Source organism: Folsomia candida, unplaced genomic scaffold (assembly GCF_002217175.1).
Source record: "Folsomia candida strain VU population unplaced genomic scaffold, ASM221717v1 Fcan01_Sc016, whole genome shotgun sequence".
NCBI lineage: Eukaryota > Metazoa > Arthropoda > Collembola > Entomobryomorpha > Isotomidae > Folsomia > Folsomia candida.
The window spans coordinates 1,514,188-1,530,040 of NW_019091208.1; the positions used below are offsets into that span (position 1 = coordinate 1,514,188).

At 36.4% G+C, this 15,853-nt stretch overlaps 1 protein-coding gene across 2 annotated transcripts; it reads left to right on the forward strand.

Annotated features, from left to right (window-relative positions):
- Positions 1-3,064: 3,064 nt before the first annotated feature.
- LOC118437857 lies at positions 3,065-9,659 on the forward strand. 2 transcript variants are annotated; one of them, XR_004836426.1, is made up of 5 exons: positions 3,065-3,542; positions 3,991-4,383; positions 4,788-4,947; positions 5,339-5,567; positions 5,725-5,944. XR_004836426.1 is itself a non-coding variant. In XM_035857249.1 (5 exons), the coding sequence occupies exons 4-5, from the start codon at positions 5,617-5,619 to the stop codon at positions 8,205-8,207; spliced, it is 2,109 nt and encodes a 702-aa protein (XP_035713142.1). In that variant the 5' UTR covers positions 3,065-3,542; positions 3,991-4,383; positions 4,788-4,947; positions 5,339-5,616; the 3' UTR covers positions 8,208-9,659. The 2 variants fall into 2 exon arrangements, 1 of the variants encoding a protein (XP_035713142.1); XM_035857249.1 differs by lacking the exon at positions 5,725-5,944 and adding an exon at positions 6,153-9,659 and having other exon boundaries at positions 5,339-5,670.
- Positions 9,660-15,853: the final 6,194 nt, after the last annotated feature.

A 15,853-nucleotide genomic window follows, 5' to 3' on the forward strand; every position in this document is an offset into this window, starting at 1 on the left:
ATTTTAAAGCATTGCCGCGTTTCAGCAGCTGCTGGAAACTGTCAATCCAAGTGATTGAAGATTTTTTATTAAGTATTCGTATGACAGGAGCAATTTTATTGGCGAAATACATGTTAACCTAACTGATTTATGTATTTACTCAAACGAGAAATGATTCACGTTAAAAACCAATTAATTTCTAAGAATAGACAAAGTATTTGTTATATTCGAACTATGAAAACTGGAGAATGTGTAAATAGATTTGAATTTAAGCATAAGACCTGGGAATTTGCAATTTTATGTAATTGTCCAATTTTATAGGGAATAATTGTTTACTTCCGTTTAATATGGAAAAAGTACTGTAATTACCAGTACATAGTTACAGTGAATGCTGAACAGGTATTAGTTGAGCGGAGAAATCCAGAACTCAAAATTCTATATCGCAAATGAGCTAAGCATATTCTACAAAACTTTTCGCACAAGGTTTGGAAAGGACCATTGGGGTAAACTATTGAGTAGAGCGAGTTGCCACCAGAAGTATCAAGCAACTCAAGAGAGTCGTTCTCGTAAATTGTTAAGTTAAAAGTTACAAGGTCCTAAGCATACGCATACGCGGCTATTTTGGTATTCGAGTACCATGTTGAGACAATATTCAGTCTGAAGTTTAAATTCTCTCGTCCACATTTCTTCGCGTTTACATGTTGGTTGAATCCACTCAATGGAAAAGACCATCGGCTACGGCTGAAATACTGACGTGGAAAAATTTAGACTAGTACCACGGGAAAAATTTACTTTTACCAAAGCTGGCTAAAATCTTACACAACTGGCGATACAAACCCAATGAAATTACTGAAATCGTAAATGGGAATAGTAAGGAAATTACTAGTACTGGAGGAAGATCTTATCATGTTTTTTCAAGAAATTTGAGTCACATCAACTTATTCCGGTGTTCATGTACTTAAAACCAGAAACCAAATAAAACCCTGGGTCGACATTTCCTTCCCTGATCATGAACTTATGTAAATGTTTTTGTGGAAAATTTTATCTCGATATACCTCATTTCTTATTTATGCTGAGAAACCCGACAAAAGTTTACCGTGTTTGGTAACCTCATTTATTCTAAATTCATTCAAACTTCCAACATTTTACAATAATATGGTCTACTTATTAGGGTTGCCGCGGGTAGAAAAAAATTTTACCCGTACCCGACCCGCTACCCGTTACCCACTGCAAAAATGAAGCAAGCAATAAACAAATTTTCTGAAAATTACGATTTTTTAAAATAATTTGAGATAAGATAGTACCCTAATCTAATTGTCCAAATGTTAGGTGTTTAATTATTTTTACTGAACAGGTTCTTCGTATTTTGTGTCCCCTATTCTTAAGCTTATAACTTCAGCAGTAATTCTAAACTGCAATTATAGCTATCGTTATTAGAAATTAGATTGTATGTATTAGAGGTGAGTCGAGCAGCGATTCTCAAAACCTCGGCTCGCTCAAGCTCGGTTACCAAAAAGCTCGAGAAAGCTCGGCTCGCTCAAGCTCGACTCAGGAAAAGCTCGAGAAAGCTAGGCTCGCTCGAGCTCGACTCGAAAAAAGCTCGGCTCACTCGAGCTCGACTCGAAAAAAGCTCGGCTCGCTCAAGCTCGACTCAGGAAAAGCTCGAAAAAGCTCGGCTCGCTCAAGCTCGGTTCAGAAAAAGGCTCGGCTCGCTCAAGCTCAGTTGAGCCGAGCTGTGCCCGAGCAAGTTCGGCTCAACTGAGCATTTGGCTCACCTCTAGTATACAGAAATTTGGTATTCATGTACATACTTGAGAAACAACAACAAACACAAAACAAAAACCACATAAAAAAGTTAAACGCAACTACCCGCCTTATTAACTCTCACTACCCGCTGGATACTGGTTCCCGCAAAATCGGACGGGTAGATAGATAAGAGGTCCCCGGCCCGCTACCCGCGGCAACCTTAACTACTTATAAAATAATCTTTCATTATTAGACTGGCATATTATACAATAAAGCGTCCGCATTATTATTTTCTAATCAATTTATCTCAAGCAGCTATTGATTGGTGAAGTTATTTATTATTAAAACCCAGCTTAAAGGAAAAGAGTATATTTAATCCTTAAAATGTTTGTCTAACAAAATTAATTTGAATTAGTTGAGACGGACATTGTGGGTTGACTTTTTTTAAACAATTTATTATCCCAATATTTCAGCAACTAACTATTGTTTTCTTCAAGGGAGAATAAATATAGAGAAGCAAAAAATATTTTTTTGGTACATATCAGTAAAAGATTATGACAGTAATAATATTAAATGTGTTGTTTACTTCTTTACTTACAGTAAATGTAATAAAACAAAATTAAGTTTAACTTACATAAACCTTTAAAACTAAATTTGTTAGATTTTTCTATTTTTATTTTCGACGTTTCAAGTTTTTGAAAATAATATTTTCAAAAACTTGAAAACTTCAAAATCAACTCGTATTTATTTTGAAAATAAATATGAAAGAGTTATTTAATATATTTTTCTATGACTCGCTACTAGATGATCGGTATTCCTACCCGTCCGTCGTGCTGGTTAGACCAATTTGTTAGAAATAGAGACCAGAGCTTTTGAATTAGCCACATTTCTAATTAATTGTATAGTTCATTGTATTTGATAATCAAAAGGAACATATTTTGTCTATCTAATTAATTACTAATTAGTGATTAAACTCAGGTTGCTAATTAAGCCAATTAATTAGCTAATTAATTTAAGCGCTCCAGAGTATTAATTATGTATGGAGTACATTAATTTTAATTAATTCTGATGAATCAATGCGTCACTTTTATTTCGCTAAATGTGATTTTACTGAACTTCCAATATATGATTCCTATGTAGACCTGTATGTACACATTTGTCTCCGCATTATGTACTCACACTGGTTAACATATATGGATACATACATATGCAAAGTGTGTGCATTTGCTTATCAACATACATAACCCATGTCGTTCTTATCACGTTTATGTATATCCTTCCCTGGTTAGAAAGACCTTGCATATTGGTTGACTTGTCAGCTGGTTATAATTCTCTCTATAGATAATTGTGCATTACAATTATTTTAGTTTCGTAAAACAAAATTTTCCGTTTTCGAATCGGATAATGGCTAATACAGAAATTTCGGCACAAGTTAAACCCTCGTTCACCTCTTTAAGAGATGAATTAATTTCTTACCAATACTTAGGCAGTGGTTCTTTCGGCACCACGTTTAAAGTGATTTTACCCCATGAGGAATCCTTCGCGGTGAAACAAGTTTGCGTGGAAGATTACAAAAAGTTATTTCAACATGAGGCAAACCCAATGAAAAAAATCCTGCGGGAAATTACCATCCTGGAAAAGCTGTCTGGTGGTGGTGGGTGTAACTTTGTTTTGAAATACTACTCACACTGGCTTGAAGGGCCGGATAAGGATGATTTCGATAAGCTCAACTCGATCGAAGACTACTCATCATCCGGACCCAGAAAGAATTGGCTTTTTATCAAAACGGAATTCTGTAATGGAGGAGATTTAATGGAGTAAGGAACTAATACATACATAAATATGTGCATGAGAGCTTTTTAATTAGCCACATTTCAAAGTAATTAGTAATTGATAAGTAGAAGGATAATTAGAAATTGTCGAATTGATTGCTAATTAAACTCAGGTTGCTAATTAATTTGAACGTGGATCAATAAATTAGTGATTTTCGAATTAATTATTAATTAAAATTAGCTTCGGTAGTACAAGTTAACTTTAATTCGTAATTAATAATTACTTCAAACATGCTACTTAATTGGAAAATTAATTAGAAAGCCCTGATGTACATACATAAATGTCCGTAGATTACGTCTTGGATAAGTGGGGTACTTCGAAAATTAATTTTGCGCTGTACTAGAGGTTTGGGTGATATGTGCTAAAAAGTAGCGTTCTTTACATATTTATATATTAATGTCGTGTTATAATTTTTTCTTAACTAACTTCTAGCTGGATGGACAAGAATAATTCTCCATATTCCCGACTTATTCGGCAGGTTAGGACTTTTATTCACCAACTTTTGGAAGCTTTGACGTTCATTCACGGACAAAAAATAGTCCACCGGGATATAAAACCTGCCAACATCTTTCTTAAGAAGATGGAAGTCTCGAGAAATCTTGACCTAGTTTTGGGAGATTTTGGTTTAGGCCGCGAACTAAAAGAAGGTGCGAACAAGTGCACGACCGTCAGCGTGGGGGGCGAAACGGTACCGCAGTCCAGAGATGGTCCAAGGGGCAGGGGAGCTACAATGAGAAAACTGACGTTTTTTCGGTTGCCGTTGTCTTTATTGAGCTAATTCTTCCCGGAGGAAGTATCGATGGGATGACAAACATTAAGGCGGAGGTTAGAGAAAATAAGTTATCTATGTTATACTTTCCAAAATAATCCAAAAGTCCGTCCCATTAAATTTTCCGTGGCATTTCTGATTGGCTGCCGAAATTTTGAGTCAACCAATCAGGCAAGGGATACGAATTATGATTCTGGTTATGATTAGATTATGACTATAATCATGATTACCATTATAATCTAAAAAAAATCGTTAGCAACACGATCAAAAATTCGCTTAAAAAAATTCCACAACAACGTTTAAAAAATTCCTTAGCAACATTTTAAAAAATCACTAGAAATGTTAAAAAAAGTCCTTATAACATTGACAAAATGTGATATGTGGCCCGTCTTTAAGACGGGCTTATGGGCTAGTTCTAATATATTTATAAATATACTAAACAGTTCGAATTTGTGTATAGGTCCTTGACCTTTTGCAACAACCAAATAACGGGCTGATATTCTCAAAATTGTATGCCGACCAGTACCCCTTGGAATTAAAACTTTGCCAAAAAATGGCCGAGTACTACCATGAAAAGAGATATAGCTCTGGACAAGCCCTGGATCGGTTTCTTGATAGAGGTGAGATTTTACGTAAATTTGATACATTCAAAGTTAAATATCTTCTTTAAAGGCTTTGAAGAAGATACATATTTTCTGAGAAAAAAATATTTTCTTAAATCACCTTTGGAGATAATCAAATAAATTTGAATGCGAAAAGAATTTGCAAAATCTGCAACTTTAAGAGTTATCACGTCTTCGTAGTATCTTACACTGATAAATTTCAGAAATAATTCATAAATTTAAAATAGCTATGAATGGTTTTTAATATCAACGCTTAATATGAAAGTTTATATTTTTTACGAATTCAAAAAAAGCGAAGGTGGTCAAAACCCACAATTTTGTTGGTAATGCCATGATGAATTCCTGCATTATTTTATTTGATAATTAACATGATTTATTTACATTTTAGAAATGTTTATGCAAGAATTGGAGACGGAAAAAAAATTTGAAGCAATGGTTCGATACAACGTTCCGTTCCCTCGCTGGAAATTTTTTGGTCCGGATGCCGAACTAAAGATGCTGGAGGACGGTTTAACTCTGTAAAATTTCCACTCAATTTGGATCGACGGAATAATCGGTTCAGGAAAAACCGAGCTTGTGTCTACCTTCTTAAGTAGAAATCTGGCTCACGCCTTTTGGTTAGTTGGAGATGTGGTGGAAGCAATTAAGGAATATTTAAAGGATGAGATGGAAAACGGGGTTGAGAATTATTTTGACAAATTCGGAGAAAAGTTAAAAAGTGTAGGTTTGATAATTTTTTATAAGCTTGACTAAAGTAGTTATTAAATATTGTAGGTATTCACGTCTTTGGAAATGTCGCTTCACAACACATCTTCGTAACTTTGCGGTGCTTGCGAAATCGGTGTCGATGACCTACATATTTACAGACATATTTTATATGAACATCCATAAATAGTAATTTAAAAAAATAACTCGTTTGTCGGAGTTAACTAGTTTAAGGTTGCCTAGCAACATTTCTGAAAAAGAGGAGAAATTAAAATTTTGTGGACCAGTATTTTACGACGATAATAGATGCCCTTTTGCTTCGCATGTTTCGTAAAAAAAATAATGAAATCTGATTTGTTGTCGCATCGCAATTTTTAAAACAAAAACACCACAAAGTTTCCAAGCAATCTTTACGGCTTTTAAGAAATTGACATTAATACCTACATTGATTTGTTTAATTTCCAGGAAAATTAAACATTCTTAAAATTTGTGTTTAGGTGAAGAATGTCGAGCCGTCACTCCCTCTAATAATAGTGCTTGAGGACGTTGACGAAGAAAATATATTCGTCTCGATTTCCTCGTTACTGTCAACCTTTGAATTTACCACCTTAATTATTATTTCTCGTTATGGGTATGCATGCATCGAAGAAGAAGTGTCGGACATGAACGAGCCATCCGTTCAAATTAATCTGGATTCACTTAATCCTGAAGCTGCCCTTGAAATGTTGCAAAGTTGTTTAGACCCGTATATCAATGTGCAGGAGAAAGATTACGAAGAAGTTGCAAAACTGGGCGAGATTTCGCCCCAACTTTACCACCATCCCGGTCTAATCAGGGCATTTTGCGACGTATTTAAAGAAACTCAACCCTCACAAAACCCCCTATCCTTGAATTCGTCTGTCAACATGTTACTGCGACAGAAGGAAGATCTTCTTTACTCAAAGGGAAAAGAAAATAGTTTACTCGAAGAATGGGAAAAATTTACATTGAAAGCATTTCAAGCTGAGCCGGAATCCCTTTTTCTCCTTCAAGCCATGTCAGTCTGCTATTCAGCCGAGGATTCGGTCGGACATCAACATCTCCGCGACCTATGCGCCACTCTGGGCGAAGTCGGCCAAGGATACTTCGGCGATCGGAAGGATTTTGGCAGCGATGATTTCTCCGATTCTCTCCACACCTTAATGCAATACGGCCTTATAAAATCGAGTTGCGTCGATATGTACCGGATGAGCGTGCCTGTGTTAAAAATCCATCCACTAGTGCGCCAGCTGGTTACGGAACAGCTGGAAGCTTCTGCACATGGAGAAAACTTCTTAAAACGGATGTTCTCCATTAGAACCATGGAGGGTTTGGAATCTTCAATTGGACCACCAGCCGTACTTTGTGCCGTGTGGGAGTGGTGTCTAACAGCTAAGACGAAAGAATTGAAACAAACGCAAGACTTTAGAGAAACTACTGTCGCCATTGTTAAACGATGTAGCCATTTCCCGCTTTGCCCTTACTCGAAGGAAACCTTAAATAAGCTGGTGCTGACGGAATATATTTTTTTGGACGATATAAAAGAAGCATTTGGACAAGATGACTTGGCCGTCAAGATCCTTCAGTGCCACAGTCTTCTTAGGAAGTTGAGGCAAGATGGCAGTTACCTTAGGCCGAAGCAGGGTTGCTTTGAGAATTTTATTACCTTATGTGAATCCCTTAGGGGAGAGAAATCCCTAAAAGTAAAGGTTTGCAATGAAGCATGTCCTCTTCTGGCCTTGTTTGTTATGCAGTACCCAAAGTTGGCATCACTTGACAAAATTCTGTCCTGGATACTCAAGAGTGGAGCGACCGGTTTCGGTTTGGATTTTGTCATTATCGCGTTCCTCTCTGTGTTTGACCCTCACCGAAATCAAAGCACGGATATGCAACGAAACTTATTAGCAAAATTAGGTGAAGCCATGGAAAACAAGTATATGCAAGTTAAGCGTATGCCAAACAAATATTTCTTCATCATTCAAATATTGGTCCTACTTATGGAAGAAATTGCGAAAACAACTTTAATCAAAAATGAGGATGCTGTAAAGTTTCTAGCCAACTATGGGAAACTATGTCGAATTCTGGAAACACAAAGTTTTAAAGTTGGAATTGCCACGTGTAACTGGCTGATAGATACGGACACGGAGGATAAGGCAATAATGTCTTGGTGGGCAGAGGCGTGTCTGTTATCCTCTCGGAGAGGACTACCTTTCATTGTTAAAGTGCTGCTAAATTTTTTTCGATATGATATAAACGTCTGTAACTCTTTCCTTTTCCACTTTAAGCGCGATTTCAAGAAGGTTTTGTCCATAAAGTTAACTCATGCAGATGCCGCGGATTTAAATGCTAGAGCTGCTCTTGTTCCAAATTTAATGTTGGAATATTTGGACAATCAAGTACAAACTGGGGAACTAGTTTTTGCTAAAAAATCTATTCAAGTCTTTTTAAGTAACCCAGACATACCGATAACTGAAGGGGATCTTGTCTCCAATCTATACGGAATTATGGGGCCTCTTCATAAATTTCGAATCTGAGGCTTTGATAAAACACTTAGTTTCAGAAAGGTTACAGCTTCCTGTCGGTGAACGAGATGTAATATCCCTGATCAAAGGCTCGTTTTTCTGGCTCACACGATCTAGCTTGGCGGAATTGCCAGAAACACTGATTGAGAGCTTGACACAAAAATTGGTAAATACAAAATTAAAAGAATTTCTCCCTCAGCTCGATGGGGAGATCGATACAAATTTTAATTTCCTGTGGCCCCTGCTCTTATTTTCAAAATCGGAATGTCTACACTATCAGAGCGACAATTTCTTCAAGAACTTAGAATTAATTGTCGACTCTTCAAGTGGGGAAGGTTTGAAGCAGATGGTCACCATTTTCTGCAAATACATACATTTTGTGGATCCCAATAACAAGAAAATTTTAAATGCTGCACTTCTCCTGCTTGATTTATTAGTCAGGAAAGAAGTCAAAACTCCAATGGGTGAAGAATATGTTCACCAAATAGTGAAATTTTATGCGAAAACAATGCTCAAAGTGAAATATTTTGGAGTAACCAAACTCACCAAAAAACTTATTCCGCTCGCGTATAAATTCGATTTAGCGCACACTGCTTTGAGCACGGTTTGTGTCGAGATTCTGAAAAAGTTGGGAAACCCCAGGGAGGCTCGAGTCCTTACAAATTTTGGGAGGTTGGCTGAGCCAAAATAGAATTCAGAATTTTTCATTCTTTAACGAAACCGTGACTGTTACATCTTTTCGAGAAGAAATTCTCAGAATTTACAAGACATTTATAAGAATTGGTGTTGGAGAAATTTATCCGATAGAAATGGCCATGGTTTTGTTAGCTCATGCATCTCTTGATAACGATAGTTGGGCTGAATTTGGGAGAAAAGTGCTTTCCCAGGTGTTGATGTATTTCGCAAAAAAAGGGCAGAAAGACAAAATTCTGCAATGTTTCCAAGAAACAGAAATTTGGTCTGGTAAAATTTCAGTAATGATGGAACAAGAATTTAATAAAATACTTGAATCTATATTTCCCGATGAAATGTGGTCGATTAAATCTTTGCAGCAAGAAAAAATAACGCATCTTTTTGCAGGCGTGGGAGAAATTACTGAAATCCAAGAGCATGACTTTTTCTCTATTTAATAAATCAAGTCAAGTACGCTATTATTCCAATGTTGTTTCGTCTTGATAATTATTTACCACTTATTGACCTAAGTACACGTGTGTAAGTGTATTTGTTCATTTTAGTAGGTTTATGTGAGACACACAATCACGTATTATTAATACAGAGCTAAATAATCGATCGGTGCAAATCGGTTGCTTTTGCTTGAATAATTTATAGAATTAAAATTAAGCAACGACAATACATGCAGGGTGGTAATACCGATCGATGATACAAATAAGTACGCTATATGCTCTAAATACATCAAGGTCTAAGTGTCACAATAAACATACCGTGTTACAAACAAAAACTTGATCTTACGTTGTAAACTGTTCTGTCGCCATTATGTTTAATTATCATTTGTCAACACTCCACCAAATTATTGTAACCTACACCCTTTCGCTTTTCTTACCGGATCTAGTAGCATCATTCGGAGAAAAATATGGCTGCATTCTATACATTAGAGTTAGTCCATCTTATAGAAATGAACTCTTGGAGGATTTCTTAATTCGCAAGGCTTCTCATCCCAACAGCAAAAATTCACTGGTTATTTTTAATAATAAGTTTTGGATAGCGGAATCATTTTCAGTTACATACTTGCCTTTAATATCTCAACACAATAGCAACTTAGGAGTGAGTCTTCTCACTAAAAGCTTGGCAACGAAAAATGAGAATGAAATAAATTTTGACGACGAATTAAAATTTGGTGCATTTTTTTCTTCGCTGTATCATCTTTTTGTCCGAATGGATTTCATGTTCGTTTTGGTTCTGCAGGACGACAGGGTACCCAGAGTGCGGTGTTTTACTTGTCAATTGTATCCCATTTCTTTATACCTTACGCTACTCCAAACTAGTGATCTATATTATAATCCCATACACATTGAAGACCTCCCAATTCGGTATATCTACTCGAGACAACTCCAAAAATTCGAACCCATTCCAGACAAGTGTTTCGATTTTCGACATCTCTACGCAGCCCCTCTATTTCCGACAGATATCAACCATAGAGGTTTCCCCGTCACAGTAATGACCCCTGGTGGCTGGGAGCTGGATCCGTGTCAGGTTTTGATGTACGGCATACACGCCCATTACAAATCTAATTACCTACCTACAATTAAATTGTGTGCAAAGTGTGAAGAGGAAGCCGCCTTCATGGCCAGTATTCTGAACCTGACTTTATACCGGGATTTTCTTGATCCCCATATTTCACTGCAATTCCTCATTTCAGTCGATGCAGAGTCTGGAATGGCGGGAAGAATGAGATGGGATAACGAGGTTCAGGCATTTGTTAAATATTGCAGACCGTACAACCGCTTCCAATCCTCGCTGTGGGTTTGGCTTACACCTTTCAACATAAATGTATGGATCGGGATATTCCTAACTTTTGTCGTGATTACGACGTCCACCCGCGAATCTGGCAAAATCATCTCTAAACCTTCTCGCAAGGAAAACATCTCCCGCTACATTACGACCTGGCTTTCGTCGTCATACTTCCTATTTTCCCTATTGTTACGGGAACCAATCCGGAAATTTTCCCGCCGATATGTTACCTTCGTAGGGCTCACTTTGATCATCTCCTGGGCCTATGAGGGCTGCATTACGACAAACATTATCGCACCAGCGAAACCATTTCGGTACGAGAATGTTGGCCAGTTTATAAATTCATCGCAAAAAGTTGTCGTCTTTGCGGCCCGTCTGAACCTGCCAGGTCATATTGATGCATATAATCCCGTGTTCTTCATGGAGTTGAAGAAGTTTGGGGTTTCGGGAGGTAAAGTAATAGAAAAGTTTTTCCACATTATTCGACATATAACTACGAGTTATATTTTCAACTATGGGTTGGGTCAAGGGAAAAATGTGTCCGATATAGGCTACCTAGATAGCCGGATTCGTAGCATTGTTTCGAGTTCCATGGAACGAATGCAAATCGAAATGAATTTGCAAAAAATTGAGGGACAGCATGATGCCTATAAATGCCACCAGTTTCCTTTTGGGCATGTCAAAATGGCGTTTGCAAGTTTCAAATTTGCTCTGGCCAGAAAAGCCATAATTTTGCATAATGTCTTGCTAGAAAGTGGGATTTCCGCTTATTCGGATCGCATCACCGACAACGAGTTTAGGCTTGATTCTGCAAAAATTGAAAGAGAAGCTAAGACCAACGTAGGAAGGGAGAGTTATATTTTATTGAAGCATTTAAGAGCAATATTTGAACTACATGTTACCCTTTTATCTGCATTTATCGTTATTTTTGTGTTCGAGAAGTGGGTTTGTTTCCCAGGAGTATTGGTTTCGTCTAAGCTTCTGGTAATGAGGATGAAATTAGCCCTCACAAAGTCAAGGCAAACCCTGAAAAAATATTTTTGTCGAAGGAAGAAACAAAAACGGTTTCCTAAACGTACAAATATCTCTAGAACATGGTGCGGGGGTTCATAGGGAAACCAATATCGATCGTCATATAAATCAGGTTTCGGAAAACCCCGGGGTTTTTGTAGAAAAACCCAGCCCCGTGGGGGTTTTTGGGGTTTTGTGGGTTTTTGGGTTTTTGTAGATTTTGGGGCAGGTTGAACCAGAATTCCTAAAATTATATATTAGAGAAAAACTAATTTAATATACAAATTCAGCGTGCAATTTTAACCCTTATCGTTGACTTGGACTGTTACGTCGAAAATTCATGTTTAACATGTAAACCTGGAAATATGCAATGATATTTGGAAATTCAAGTCGCACAAGAAAATTCTCAAAATCTCATGATGAATCAGAAAATTTAATTAGCATTGATCTAAGTTGTAGTTTAAGGGATTTTGTTTCAATCAGCCTCAAAATCCTACAAAAATCCCGGAAAAACCCACAAAAATCCGCAAAAACCCCATTAGGGTTTTTCCGGAGATTTGATACCCAAAAAACCCACAAAGACCGGGGTGGCGAACCTTGATATAAATGTACATACCTATTGTGTTTATGTATTTCTTACTGCTATCATGCATCGTGTATAATTAGTGCTTAAATATCCCAAGCGTAGGTTGTGTTGTCGTCGAAATGCTTAGCATTTAAGACTGACGCAAAACGACGCTCTCAATGTTTGAGTAAATTTGTAATATAAAGATGTAGATATTTACGTAGGCATGTAAATATTTTCTTATATTCTTAAACTTGTATTACCTAACAATAATTCATTCATAGTAATGTCATACTACAAATCTATTCCTAGCCTTAATACACTTACTATAAACTATATACTGGAAGTAGGAGTAAATCTTGTGATGAGAAATACAGGAATATTTTAAACTCATATAAGCTAACTATTAGTTATAAGAAGTTAAATCCTATGAAGCAGCAAGACAATGTTATACACAGACCAGTTCAGTTACTAATACTTGCACATGTCAAATGAGGACGCCACAGAGTTTTTGTTCTCTCTTTGTTTTGTTCTCTCTTTACAGCCAATGTATTATTAATATTGCCTCGAATTAAGAATATTCATACCATTTTAAAGAAAACTGCGATTTTTAATGTAACCTTTGATATCAATATTTAATCATTTTCTGCTTCCTTACCTACACGAAGTAAGCGGAAGTATATTTTCGATAAATTTATCTACCTAGGCAGCAGAGTTGGGAACTAATCCGGATTATCCACTGTTAAAGATAGAGGGGATTATGGATTAGGGATTAGGATTGACCATTTAAACACATTATCCGGATTAGTTCCCAACTCTTCTTGGCAGCAAGAACAACAACCTTTTTAAATAGAAAAATAGAATGTTATGCATATGGATCCTCAATGCACAAATCCTAATGAAATTTACACAACATTTGTACATAACATTTTTTAATTTAATTTACAACGCAACTGCCCGATACGACAACATATACTGTTATATTTCTTATTGAAATTGGCTATATATAATAAATATTATATTATACTTCTATAGTCATAATTAAACATTGTAATTAAAACATGAAAAGCTTAAATTTATTAAAATCAAAAATATTTCGCTGCTGGAAAGGATAACAACAAATTCATCGTTGTCATCATAATCACACCAAAATATTCTCTCTTAATGGCTTTATTCACCCCATAAAAACAAAACGATTTAAACCCTCCATAATACCGAATTGTCCTTAACGCTTTGAATTTCCTATGCCAGCATTTCTTTTCTGTTCCACTCAGGTTGGCCGTATTTAGTCCCACCATCCACTTCTTGACGGCCTTAGACGCCTTCTCGTCCACTCCCACCGCTACCGATAGCATTTGTTGAATTACTAACAAACTGGTGAATGCGGACATGGGAAAAATTGAATAAAACAATACAGGCAACCCAACATTTAGGAGACGAACTATACAACAGTTTGACAGAGAATTTAGCACCGCTCCGAGAAACATTAAACCGAATAGGCTGTCGGCATCTTCGTATTGTCCAGAAATCAGTATTACAAAAGGCGTTAGGATATGGTTTTGACGAATTCGCGGATGAATATCTCTGGCGGGGAGTTGAATTTTGAACTGATTTTTTGTAGGCTGCAAGATCATACTCTCAGAAAGATATGTTTAAAATTTTAGGGCGATAGCTTCAGAAATGCCCCCTCCAGTGCCCCCAGAGTTGGAAGGAGCCAAAAAAACACTTTCCAAACTGAATTACTCATATAGCATGATAACCCAAGAGGTCAGAGGTGGATGATTGTTAATATTACACCCTAGATAATCATTGCATGAAATAATAAAAGAATCCACAATGAATTACATAACGTTTGGCCTCCATCGTCGCTGATACTTTTCCATGAAAAGTGATAAATCGGACCGTGCACCGGGAAATTGACCTGCTGACCTTGAAAACGGACAGACTGGGTCAAATGAAGATTAAAGGTTAAAGCTGGAAGTGTCCTAAGTAATATTAAAACAAACAGTCAACATTTTGTATAAACAGTTTTAGAGAAGGACCCGAGTTATTCAGCTGTCGCGGAATCCTAAAAAACTCGAGAACTTATTTGGAAAATTAATGGTAAAATTTTTTCGAAAATAAATTTTAATAATCGTTTTGTGTCCCCTACTGCAGAACTATTTTATCTACAAGGTACAAGTGCCAAAATATTAAAATTATTGCGTTTGGGTTAGTTAAATTATTTCTGAAGTTCGACATCGAAGACGACGGGAACTTTTCCAAAAATTGTATAAGGTCTGATGAAAACTCAGTCCGTGGGGTTTAACCACTTATCAAAATTTTGTCAAAAGTACTTACAGTGCAATATACTATATGTACCTTGGATAAAAACCACGTTAGGGATTTTTATCATCAAAGTCGTAAAATGTGGGGGCCTTAAAAGTGGAAGAGCTGCGTTAAAGAGCGCATTCCATTAGGACAAGTATGAAATTAGACTGCAAAACGGACTTAAAAGATAAACATAAGGCAAACGTGGTTTTATATAGTGAAAAGCATGCTAAGTCCCTTAAAAATAGTCGCAAAGACGATTTTTGCATCAGGACCTAAGAAAAAAATATTTAGTTCAACGCCATTTTATAAGAACACTGGTTTGGAAAACTAAAAAAGGACACCTCTCCAAATTTGACCTTGCCTCATTTCGCAGAGTACACAAAATCGGAAGCCAGATATGCTTACCTATAGTTTGAGACATGGGCTTTCAAATAAAAAAAGTTAGAAATCTCTACGACTAAAAAGCATCCCGCAATTAAGGTATGAATTCGTCAAAACCATGTCCTAACGCCTTTTGTAATTGTAAGCGGATGTAATAATCATACACCAGATTGTTGAACTTGTAGTCGCAATGCATAGATTTCCACCTCTCGAGCAAGCGGATGCTTCTTAACATCAATTGGAACGGGATAAGGATAAAGATAACTAAGAAAGGGACCAATCGAACGCCCTCAGTCCAGCAGATAAGAGCAATTATAGCAGAAATTAATTCAATGAAAACCCTAGCAAGAAAAAGGTCAAGGACGTATTGCGGCAGGACGTCGTAAAGGATGAATGGGTAAACATTTATATTTGCGAGGGTTTCAAAGGCTACGTTCACGTAAGGGATAAAAACGAGAGGGGCGTTTATAATGAAGAGAAATATTCCTGGAAGATTGAAATTATTCAGAATTTGTTTAGTTCATGGCTTTCTAATTAATTATTCAATATAATTAATTATCTAATTAAATGGCATGTTTAAACTAATTTTAATTACAAATTAATTAGAAAACAATAAACATTACCAATTAATTGGTCAATATTCTAATTAATTAGCTAATTTATTGGCTCAATTAGCAATCTGATTTTAATTGCTAATTAATTAGACAAAACATTTCCATTCTAATTATCAGTTACTAATTAATTAGAAATATGGCTAATTAAAAAGCTCTGCTTTTTATAAATATTTGCAAGCATTAGAAATGTATCAAATTCGAGAACGAAGTCCAACCTTACCGAAATAATCCAGCTCCCCGTTGCTACTTTTCCAGATGGAATGTTTTATAATTTTCCTCGATCGGCCATGCATATCTAAAAATTT